The 11,976-nt window shown below is 43.0% G+C and overlaps 1 protein-coding gene across 9 annotated transcripts in view; it reads right to left on the bottom strand.

Annotated features, from left to right (window-relative positions):
* Nucleotides 1–1,364: 1,364 nt before the first annotated feature.
* LOC137423509 (quinone oxidoreductase-like protein 1) overlaps nt 1,365–11,976 on the bottom strand; it is a 158,199-nt gene continuing 147,587 nt past the window's right edge. For all 9 annotated transcript variants that reach the window (XM_078774106.1, XM_078774102.1, XM_078774105.1 and 6 more), the window contains exons 11-14: nt 5,505–5,617; nt 4,988–5,093; nt 4,755–4,800; nt 1,365–2,076 (exon numbers count right to left, since the gene is read on the bottom strand). In XM_078774106.1, coding sequence (XP_078630232.1) covers nt 1,977–2,076; nt 4,755–4,800; nt 4,988–5,093; nt 5,505–5,617 — 365 coding nt within the window. In that variant the 3' untranslated portion in view covers nt 1,365–1,976. The remainder of the gene's footprint in view (nt 2,077–4,754; nt 4,801–4,987; nt 5,094–5,504; nt 5,618–11,976) is intronic.

Here is an 11,976-nt window from a genome sequence, read left to right as displayed (position 1 = left end):
TTTCTTATTAATAAATTTGCAAAACTTTCTAAAATCCTGTTTTCTCTTTGTCATTGTGGGGTATTGAGTGCAGATTGATGAGGTAAAAAATGAATTTAAACGATTTCGGCAAAAGGCTGCAACATATCAAAATGTGAAAAAAGTGAAGGGGTCTGAATACTTTCTGAATGCACTGAATATATATATATATATATAAATAATTATTGTTGATTTCTTTAAAATGCCAACAGGATTATAACAGCACCAGGCAATGCTGGGTACCGCTGCTCGTAGTCAATGATAAAACGAAACATAGCAGGAATTAACAAAAGCAATACAATTTGATGTATTAAGTAATGATAAAACAAGATTCCCACAATAAAAAAAATGGAAACATCATACAGGGGATTTACAGATACAACTGATTTACGAGTCAGGTCAGTCTTTTGAGACTGCCACAGGTAACATGTAACCCAGGGCTACCTGCCGCATGGTCGGGTTGTCGGCAACTAAACGGACACCCCTTACTGGCTTTGCTCGTGGGGAGGGTGACTGACATCCTGCCAGGACCAAGAACAGCACATGGCAAAGGGCGGATGAACTCCCGTACGGAGCCAACGGCCATCCAGAAAGGAAATGGTGTCTCATAAAAAACACCCATCTGGTTTGGACCGGTTCATGTCATAACAAAGACTTCAAAAATGGTACGTGCTGCCTCCTTGCTTGAAAAGGATAGAGCATGGACAATCCCCATCGGTTGGCATCCATCGGGAGGAGGTAATCTCCTGCAGAGTACGCTGAGAAAAGTGGCGCCATTGTTACGACGTCGCTGGTACCTAGAGTATACTGGGTAGTGATGGCACTTCCCCCAAGCTCAGTGGCTGTTTTAAGTGTTTATCTCGTCAGTATGTCAGTGTGTGTGTGCGTGTGTGTATTATGAGCCTTACCCATGTATAAAAATAAAAAGTGATAAAGATCCAAACAATGCGAAATGCAATCCTCTCCCCACGTTTTCAGTGGATTTTGGGGACTTGGCAATGCTCAAACTTTAGCATTGATAAATCTCCACCTTTGCCATCAAGTTTAAGCATGTTAGGGAATTCAGACCACAGTTGACAAGGAAAGTCAAAAACTCCTGCTGAAGATCCCTGTGCATCAAATTGGCCATCCTGCACCCATTCTGTACACGATTAGGGTATTTACACTAACTAACCTTAAAACTGGATTTACAATTGTTGCTCCAAACCCACCATATGCAAGAGAAGAGGGCAATGGGGAGGAAATAAGGAATAAACATGCAAAATTCAAGTCTATGCTCCACTGATGCAAGGACAGTGCTCAGACAAAAAGGTGCAATGCAGATTGAACAGAAAATAACAATAAGCTTCAGGCAAATTAAGGTTTTTAATATTAAAACAAAAAAATCAATTCACAAATTGTAGTGTTTACTACATATGGGGGTCTAAGAAGACATGCTCATGCTGAAAATGGAGCCATTTTTGATGCAAATAAAAATGATAGGAATGCCACATCAGGCATCAACGAGAAATCAAATAATTGACACATTATGATTTTCCAATTTGATCGAGCATCAGCACAAAAACACAAGTCCTGAAATATTTGGCTGTTCGGTTGAGACATCCATTTTAATGAATTCGAATGTAACAACAAATGACAATAAACTGGGAAATTTCACGTTTGCTTGCACAAATGTTCTCGATCATTGTAACAGATATTACGGTTCTTGTTCTTCGCTTACCATGTTATGCCCGCTTGTTCCACTGCTGGTAATCTTATCACATGTGCTTGCCTTTGTGGTGAAAGTTATTTGGCAATGTGAATGAAAACAAAATTTCTTTCAACAAAATTGTAAATTCAATTGAGAATGACAAAATGCATGAACACGGTAAGGAAAAATCATGATGTAGAACCAAAACACATTTGAAACAACAAAGACAAAGTAACACCGATTTAAAGATAGAATTGAAACTGGGTGTTCAGTCCAGCCGAACCACCCTCTTTAACAAACGATCTCCATGCTGGACCCTCTGCATTGCGGCAACAGCTTTACTCACCGGCACGACCTCAAGGCGTGACCTGAAAAATAAAGAATATAAGCATATTGATATTATTCAATTTCAAGTCCTCAATAATTCTCCACGGACCGATAAACAAGAGCAATTAAGAGTTGGGCCTCAGAGTAAAATGGTTTATTAAACACAAATAAGTCATCCAGTTCAAATGACATGTGGTATTATGAGAGATGCAATATCCATAGTCCCTTTTGAAAAAGGGTATAATGGTTAGAGCATCTGCTTAGGGAGGTCGACGGATTGATTCCGACCCTGGCACGATCATACCAAAGACCAAGAATGGCATGTGTGGTTTTCCTTACTTGACACTCAGCATTTAAAGGATGGAGCACGGATAAACCCCGTGGGTCGGCATCCATAGGGAGAGGGAAATTCCTCAACTTCCCCACTGAGTGCGGTGAGAAAAACATCATAAAGATGACATTACCTATGCCCAGATTCCCCCGGGAAATGAAATCACTTCCCTCAAGCTCAGCAGCTGTTCAAAATCATATCCAGTGTTGTATGATGTGCAAGTAGTGGACAAAAAAAAAAATGGAAACACTTGGGTAAATGAGAGACACCAAGTATATTGAAAGCAACGGCTTCTACAGAGGTGTGGCCCATGTCTTAATTCAGCAAATAGCATCCCAGCATGCTTAGGGTCATGTATAAAAATGCTGCACAGACCTGGTTGCCTATAATTATGGCTAGCATGGCTGCAAGAGGAAACCTCAGTGACTTTGAAAGAAGGGTCATTGTTAGGGTGTGTTTAGCAGGAGCTTCAGTGACAAAGACAGCTCAACTTGCTGATGTTTCACGAGTAGCAGTGTCTAAGGTGATGTGGGCATGGAACTCCGAGGGAAAGATCGGTATGGAACTCCGAGGGAAAGACATCATCAGTAAAGGACAACAGCGGGTGAAAGCGTATACTCCTGGTTTGTGATATCTGTGCATTCATTTGAAGTGTAAGGTAAAGCAAGCGAGCAACTGCAGATGAATGGACTGTAAATTTCAACCTCGGGCGCATGCAGACGGTTTCATCAAAAACAGTCCGCCGAGAACTCCACAGAGCGGGATACCATAGTTGGGTTGCAGTGCGCAAACCGCTCATCACACCTGGCAATGCACATTTGCAAGTCCAGTGGTGCAAAGAGCACGGGCAATGAACTACCGAGCAGTGGAGAAATGTGATATGGTCAGATGAATCATCCTTCACCATGTTCTCGACAAACGGGCGAGTGCACGTGTGGTGCCAACCTACCAAACTCAACAACCTTGAGTTCTTGGTTCCAACAGTGAAGGATTCTGTAATGTTGTGTGTACATTTTTATGGCATGGTTTGGGTGCAGTCATTCCCTTGGAAGGCAAGGTCAATGCAGTGCAAGACAGCGGTTTCCACCTCCATCAAACACATGAGTTGATTGACTTTCGCATGGAAGAATGGTGCCGCATCCCTCCTGCAGAATTCCAGATACTGGTGGACTCCATGCCATGGTGCATATAGGCCGTATTGGCCACACGTGGTTGCCCAATGCTCTAATAAGTGACTTCACATTGATGTTTCCAATTTTTTGTCCACTACCTGCATACGTCCATGTTTGTGCATGATTTGAGTTGCAGCTCCATGAGCATTAGACCTTGCAATCAAAAATATTTTAAAGTAGATATTGACCCCATCCTCCCAATGTCCAGTGTGGCAAAGGACATTACGTCATCGCCGGTGCCGGCAATGTCACCTGGGGCCTGCCTTATGGAGGGGCCTGCTCCCTGCTGCAGAAACATGGTGTACTATTGGTCGGACATGCGGAAAGGAGGAATGCAAAATTTGGCTGGAGCCAAGGGCCGCTTCCTCATTGTACCAGCGGCAGGAAGCAGACATTTGTATGGACCGTACCACATCACATGAGAAACAAAGAGTTGGGAGGGGAGGAGGGAGGGGGTTGTATCATTATATAAGTAGTGACAAAACGCCATTTCTCTCTCTCTTACCTCAGACTGTTGAAGGAGCAGGAAGATCATCTCTTTTGCCAGGGACCGTTACTGGGTCACAATCTCTGCCAGTCCTGCTCTGACCTGCATTGAACTTTTCCCTCATGGACCATTGAGCACTTTAATCCTTATCCGGCTCTGGCTCGTCTGTATGCGTGCAAATGTGTGTTTGAATGTGGGTCCGTAGGTTTTCTTGTTGTATGAGATTTTCTTGTTTATTTATTTATTCTTGTCGTCATTCATCATCTGTCTTCATGCATTCAATCCATCAGTTTTTGTTCATGCCCGTGTCCCTTTTCTTTAAATAAATCACTTACATAACCTGTGTATGCCCATTTCATTAAACTGCATCCTGCATGTTGCTTGTTTCAACAATATTGCCTTCTCCCTGGATATTTAAATTAGGTTTAAAATCCTGATAACCGACATGAGGTTAGCTCATGCTTGGAATAGGATCGCTCGTCTCAAAATTGGTTTTAAGGCGGCCATTCTCAAAGTGATTGCCTCGTTGTTTTACAGCCCCTCACCCAACTCTTATTCAACAGTTATGGGTGGGGGCCGTAAACGTGACAATATTCTCTATGGGTGCCACATCATATTGGACTGACATTAATATTACAATTAACAAAAATACATAAGACCACTGGCACACAAGTTAATTGATGGCGAGGAATGATTAAAATCTCAACCAGTCGGTCATCAAAATCTCACCGTAGTGCGCCAGAAACGAGTTTTTCCATGATATCCCGCAAAATGTCTGTTGCGTTGTCAGCGGAAACAAACTCTCCAATCATGCTGGAAAAGACTACAAAGATCAAAGCCCGATTTCAGCAAGGCCATATGCATTACCAGGAGATGGCAAACGCACTGGATACTGAGGGCCAGCCGTGCCGACGCCACCTAACGGAGAAAGGTGCACACTGCACAAAGTGTGTAAAGGATACGGAGATAGCTTCCCAGCTGTGTGCATGACAGCATCCAAGTCTCAGTGTTCAAAAAGCATACACTTCCTCCTTTCATTTGCAGTAAACGACTGTCCGGGGGGTCAAGCTGTAAGCAGAAATCACGATTTGGAAGGAGTGGACGGGAGAGGGGATGGAAGGAGTAACAAAACAATTTCAGCGAGCACTGTGAACTCAATAGCCTTAAATAAAAAAAATATCCCCCCACTTTTAACCTTGTTATACAACTTCCCAAAACGTGATCCTCAAGTTTGTTGCCAATGAATCACATTTCCAATGCATTTCTGCATCCCAATGTTGTCGAGTAGATCAACTATTAATGCTGGAGTTTATCTTCACTTGGACTCTGCTGGTGATGTCATTTATGAGGAGAGAGTCACATCTGATGGAGATTTTGGACACAATCTCACTCGTTGTACAAAACAAGTTCACCAACTCATTCAGAAGGTGAATGGGCTCCGATTGGAGCCTTACTAAAGAAGCCAAAGTGGTCGTTCACCTGCAAGGAGCTTTGCTTTGTGACCCATCTTCCACCAACAGCGAGCAGGTTGATCACATCGTACTTGTGTATTTTACCAACTTCCCCATCCTCACAGTCTCCAAACATACGTACTGCAGGAATATGAAGGAACACAAAAGTAGATCCTCAGCATTTGTGTCAAAAATATATGGGAACAACAAACAAAGGAGGGGGGTGGGGGGGGGGGGGGGAAGGGGGCAGGAACATTTGACAAAGGCCATCTGCTACAACTTATTTATCAGCAATTGTGTTAGGCGGTGTATTGCTGTTATAATCTAATGATATATATATATACATATTGTTGCGGTTTTAGAACCCACACTCTTGTAAATATCTCATTATTAAAAGGTTAAAGGTAGCACCCCTAGTTAGGCCACAAACAACACGTAGGCCACCATAGAATTCCAGTTATTTCATTATTATGTGTTTTAGATAAGGCCGTGTTTCCAATAGTTGAAGCTGCGTTGCGTCGATCAAATAAGAGTAGGTCCCAATTCCGTTCATTTTGCGACCTCCCTCTCCATGCGACGTCATTACGCGCCCCTACAGTCGGTGACTCATGACCCCTCCCAATTCTGTTACGCGCCTTTGTTAGCGCTCGCTCAAACGACGCCATAAGCGATGCGGTTAGGCCCGAGGAAAAAGGGGGCGGAACGCCAAGAAGAAGGTGTGGCATGTCAACCAGTCATCAAAGGCATGGCCGGTAAGCCTCACCAGCCAACCAGGGCTGAGGTAACATCGCTGGCAGGCATGGCTTTTTGGCACGCGGAGCGATCTTTGCTCGCGTTATATAATATAAGCGCGAACGCAAAGCCCTTTCACGGACTTGGTCGGGAGAGCGCACTGAAAAGGGACTACTTATCGGGAGTGCTGGTTGCTTCAAAAGACTGATACGGAGCGCACATCTGGAAGGGGACTCACTCGCTGGTGCTGATAAGAGAACTTGGAGAGGGTGCGTTTTACACGACCGTACAAATATTACGTACGCAGGACACCAGCCTCCCCCCCCCCCCCCCCCCCCCCCGCTATATATAAGGTCCGGTCGCGTTCCAAGATCCAAGATACGCGGAGGTGCCGGCCGGGTTTCGCCACTGGACTGGAGCCTCACCTGGAGCCTGGACCCCATCACCGGACCCTCTACCTGACCATCCACCAGCTACAATCCCCGTGTGTGTGTGTATGTTTGTCTGGGGTCCTAAGTTAAGACTGCAATCAGACTGCCCTGTGTGGTGCTTCTTCCTCCTCCTTTCCTGTACATCCTTTCGTTTCCTCTTCTCTTGTATATTTGTTAATAAACCCATCTTTGTTCTTCCTACCTTCTGGTTTCCTCTCCATCCCATCGCATCTGTCCTTTCTTCCATTGGGTAAACATGGCATGATTAGGAACCGCTATAATCAGGTCTAATCACTGGTTAACAGCTCGGATCGCGGATTGCTATCCGCTCGGCCTTGTCCATCACATCCGTGGTTCGAGCAGGAGTTATTCCCTCGTTTCCGGCCGGCATTGGTACTTAGGTAGCAGCGAACCCCTAGGCCTAGCAAACCCTACCTAACGCCGCGCCGGGAAGGACGTTATAACTTCCAGGACTCGGGACGGCCAGCTAAAAAGACAAGGGGATTAACCCCCCCCCCCCCTTGATAAGGGGAGCGCCGACCCCTGAGATCCGTAACAACTCCCCGAGATCCCCAAGTTGATTCAACTTCAACAACATATATGGGAACAACAAACAAAGGAGGGGGGGGGGGGGGGAACATTTGACAAAGGCCATCTGCTACAACTTATTTATCCACAACTCATTTAAAATCCACAACTTATTCATCAGCGATTGTGTTAGGCGGTGTATTGCTGTTATAATCTAATGATATATATACATATACATATATATATACATATATATTGTTGCGGATATGAGATTGGCATCCATCCATATCCGCTTGTAAATATTCCCCTATTTCCCCAATACTTCCCAACTATCCCCAATCCCCCATTCCCTAGTCCCATTTCCTGTAAACAACACTCTGTAGACCCGACCTCCCCCTATTTCCCCCATTAAATGTCGCATCCAGGTCCACCGCATCTCACGTAGACAACTATAGGACATCTTGCTAGTTATTCTTAGTCTATGTCAGTTAAGGACTCGTTTCCATTAATTCTGACTCTTCGTTGCACCAGAATGTGATTGTATGGCACCGTTAGGAAGTTTAGGACCTCCCAATACCTCCCCGCAGCTCTTCCTCATGGTACAACAACAACAACAACAACAGCGGCGGCGGCGCGGGGAGTGTACGTCCTCACTCCGGCTTGGTTGGTAGGGGGTGTTGAAAGGGCACCAAGCCTTTCCAACGAGCCGCCATCGAGCATGTGCTCGACGGGGTTACCACGTAGGGGCTCGCTGTCAGCTCCTCGTCAAGGGCGGAGCCCGGTAACCCCCCGCACCCAATAGAAGCGGCAGACCGATGCCATCTGGGGCGGAGCCAACGAGCCGAGGGCGTGTCACTCCCCGCTGAGCATGCGCAGGAAGAGGGAGGTGACGTCAGATGCGCCCTGAGCTGGGAGAGAGAAGGACGCCACCTCCGAGCGCTGCAATACCTCCCCGCATCTCTGGACCGGACCGTGTTTGATTCTGCCCCTGAGCCAAGGTGCACCTTGTGCTATCGACTGCCTGTCCTTCCCTGCCATCAATCCCTGTGTAAGTCAGTCTTGTTCCGTTTGTCTGTGGTCTGTCTGGGATAGATAAGATTGTGTCTAAGTGCCTATCTCTTCTGTGCTTTACCTCTTACCTTGTAATCTACCCCTTTTCTCCACCACCAATTATATCCTCCTCCGGAGGTCTTGAGAACTGTACCCCTTGTGTCGTTTCATTTATCCCAGCCGTTGTGTCCTTTCCTTCATTGATTTAGCATAGCGCGACTTGGTCAACGTCGGGTGGAATCGGGTGAGTTGGGGAAGAATCGGGTAAACTGTGCGAACACGGCGGCCATTCCGCTCGGCCCATCATAACATCTTAAGCCGTGTCCGTAACAATATATATATATATACATATACATATACATATATATATATATATATATATATATATATATTATATTATACAGTATAAATGTTACGTTTATGGGGGGGAGGTTAGGTAGGGAAGGTAGGATTGCATAGGAATAGTATGGACCATGTGACGTGTGGTAGCATTTTGATGTGCATAAGCAGGGAAAATGTAGCTTAAGATTGTGCTTAAATGTGTACAATATGGAGGGTTGTGCCATGTTCATTAGTATTTGGGCTTAAGATTAACTTCCCCTGTTTCATAATACCTCCTGTAGCCATTCCCACCAATTACAAAATCGACCGGCCACTTGTAGTCACCCCTGGCCAATTGTCCAACCAGCCGGCCAATTCTCATGCTCCACCGAGACACCACAGAGCAAAGACACGCATAGAAGAGACAGAGTTATAATGGTTTGAAGGACAGGAGGCGGGCCATCAAGCCACACCCCGAGTGATGCGGCCCGATGAAGTGTGTGTCGTGCGAGGGGAAAGAAGGTTTGAGAATCTGCGGCTGGTGGAGGAGGCTCGTTTTTGGGCCGTCTCGGGTGTGCTGGTCGCTCGCAGGATGTGTTCGTTGTTCTTTCTCTAAGAGGAAGCATTCTATTTATCGCATCAAAAGATTGAGGAGCATTGAACACAAGAGAAGAGAACGCAGGCCGTCTTCCCTGCTCATCCTGGGCATCCGCGGTGCCTTCGGTGTTCTGTTTGGCCGCCATTTTCCGGAATTCCTGTTCATAACTTCAAAGACTACTGACCCCTACAACATCCATTTGACCAGCTGAGTGCCAGAAGTCTTTTATTTTCTTATTCCACACTGTGTGTGTGTGTGTGTGTTTTTATGTTTGTGAGAGGATCCTCGAGTTAGATTTTATTACCTCAGTATTTATTTTCAATATTCTCTTTTTGTGACTTGCTTCCTTGTACTGTGCGACCCCACTATTCGCAGGGGATACGTTCTTGGAAAATCCATAAATTGTGAAACCACGAATGGCAGGGCATTGTTTCAATGGAAAAAGGGGGGAAGAGGTTCCCGAGTCACGAAAATCCACGAATAGAGAGGGCCAAACCACAAATGGCGAGGCAAATCCCACGATTGTCGACGATAATCCGCGAAGGTCAATGAAAATCCTGCGAATGTATGCCGCGACATTGTTTCAATAGGGAAAAGGGGGATAGGTTATAGGTTCCTGGCGGTTCGATTCATAGAGGAAGTTTTTTAAAGTTTAAAATGTTTTCAACTGCAAATGCATACGATTAGTTTCATAAAAAATGCTTACAAATTTTAAAAAACGACAACACCAGGTACCATTTCCAGTTTATTGAAGGAATGTGCTTACAGTTTATTAAAGGTGCTTATTGCTTAACCAGCTTAACGATACCGTATCGTGAAACAAAAAACAAAAAAAAACCACAACACCATCATGTACCATTAAAGAATTTCATTTTACAAACACACGCAACTTTCAAATGGTGACAATTGGCTGAGAAGTCACCGAGGCCGGGTTTTGGCCTTTGACAGCAGAGAAATTGTGTTCCGACAGCAAAAGACTTCCAAATAATGGTTGTGGCTGGATTGCTTCAAGAGAAATGACATACTATTTATTTTAATATAAAATTTGGTGAATACTTGTCTAAAGCAAACAGTGACTTCTGGGATGACAGGGGTGTGGGGTATTTGGCATCGCCAGGCTAGCTTATTGGTTTAGGAATGTTTAGAGGTCATTACAATGTGATAATTACTTGTGTGATCATTTGTGAAATTTCATGAACAGATATGTGAAATGGATCTAATTCGAGTATGAGAAAATTTGGTGCAGGATTCGTGGAATGTTCAAGGCCGAACATGATCATTGGGAATTCAGTTTGCTGATAAGTAAATCCAATTTTGAATTTCAAGTAAATCGAATGAAAATGAAGGATTTTGAAAATTGTTGTTCACTTTGGCCTAAGTTGAATAAATAGTTGTTGGTTCAATTTCAGTTTGCTGATAAGTAAATCCAATTCAAATTAAGTAAATCGGATGAAAATTGAGGATTTTGAAAATTGTTGTTGACTTTGGCCTAAGTTGAATAAATAGTTGTTGGTTCAATTTCAGTTTGCTGATAAGTAAATCCAATTCAAATTTCAAGTAAATCGGATGAAAATTGAGGATTTTGAAAATTGTTAGCGATTAATCAATTAATTCGTTGATTTTAACAATGATTTATTTAATTAAATTCCTAAGAGATACATCGTTGGAAGAAGCACTTACATATTGGTTATGCTATGAGCCAATTGATTAAGAAAAAAAAAAAAAAAAAAAAAAAAGTCTTGTGGCAGCCATGTTGGATTTCGTGAAACCCTTTAAAATGCATCCCTGCGTTCATTTTTCGATCGATTGAGGTGAAATTTTGAACAATAGGATCAGGGAGGGAAGAAATGGAAAATTTGAGGTATTAAAGTTACGGAACTCAAAATATCTAGGTTTGGATGTGCAGTCATTAAAAAATTGAGTCATTCATTGTTTTGATGATAATCCTAATATTTGATATATATTAGGATTTGTCAAAGAAAATGGAAGTTATGTCTTTGGAAGATGTTCAAAATTTGTAAGGGGCCTTGCATGAGTCCAACAAAACAATTTTTCAGTTTAATGGTAGTTGGATTTTGTAAAAAAAAAAATATACAGACATATATTAAGGGTAAATTGACAATTTTCTGATTGGATTAAGATATGAACATATATAATATATATGGTTCAATGTAACCACAGAAATAAAATAATATACAGAGTTGGGACATTTTGTAAACTTTCTGAATAATGAGAAAAGCCATAAAATTCATTTTATTAGGATTTGTCAAAGGAAATGGAAGTTATGTCTTTGGAAAAAAATTTGTTCAATTCGTGTTCAAATGATCAATGTTTATCACAAGTTATGATAAATTAATGGAATTAATGCTCCAAATTAATGGAATGAAATGTAAATCTTGAACCACATGGAAAACTGGCCTCACTGAAGGAAGAGTGGAATTATGTGATATTTCTATTATTTTTAATGAATGGTGTTGATGTTTTATAAGGTGGATGAAAAGGGAAGGAAACGGTGCCCTGGGGGCATGCACCTGCTACATATACATGCACCTGTTCCATAGCTACTATCCGTACTGTTTCAGATGAGAAGTACAATGATATTGTAATCATTGCTGAAATGTCACAAATTAATTTTTTCAGATTGTAGATTATTTGAGGTCAAATGGGATTAATGTGCATGTTAAGAACATTTTGAAAAGAAATATGGATATATGGCATTACTAAAAAAGAAACCAAGCAATTGAGAGTTCTTGGGTTAATGGGATATAAATAAATGCATCTACAAATTGATGGTTTAATGACATTATAGGGTTCCAATGCAGAATGATTGCATGAACTTG

Source organism: Myxine glutinosa, chromosome 3 (genome assembly GCF_964187855.1).
Source record: "Myxine glutinosa chromosome 3, kmMyxGlut1.1, whole genome shotgun sequence".
Classification (NCBI taxonomy): Eukaryota; Metazoa; Chordata; class Myxini; order Myxiniformes; family Myxinidae; genus Myxine; species Myxine glutinosa.
The sequence above is the reverse complement of the archived record's forward strand: the minus strand, read 5'-3'. Positions and strand labels throughout refer to the sequence as shown.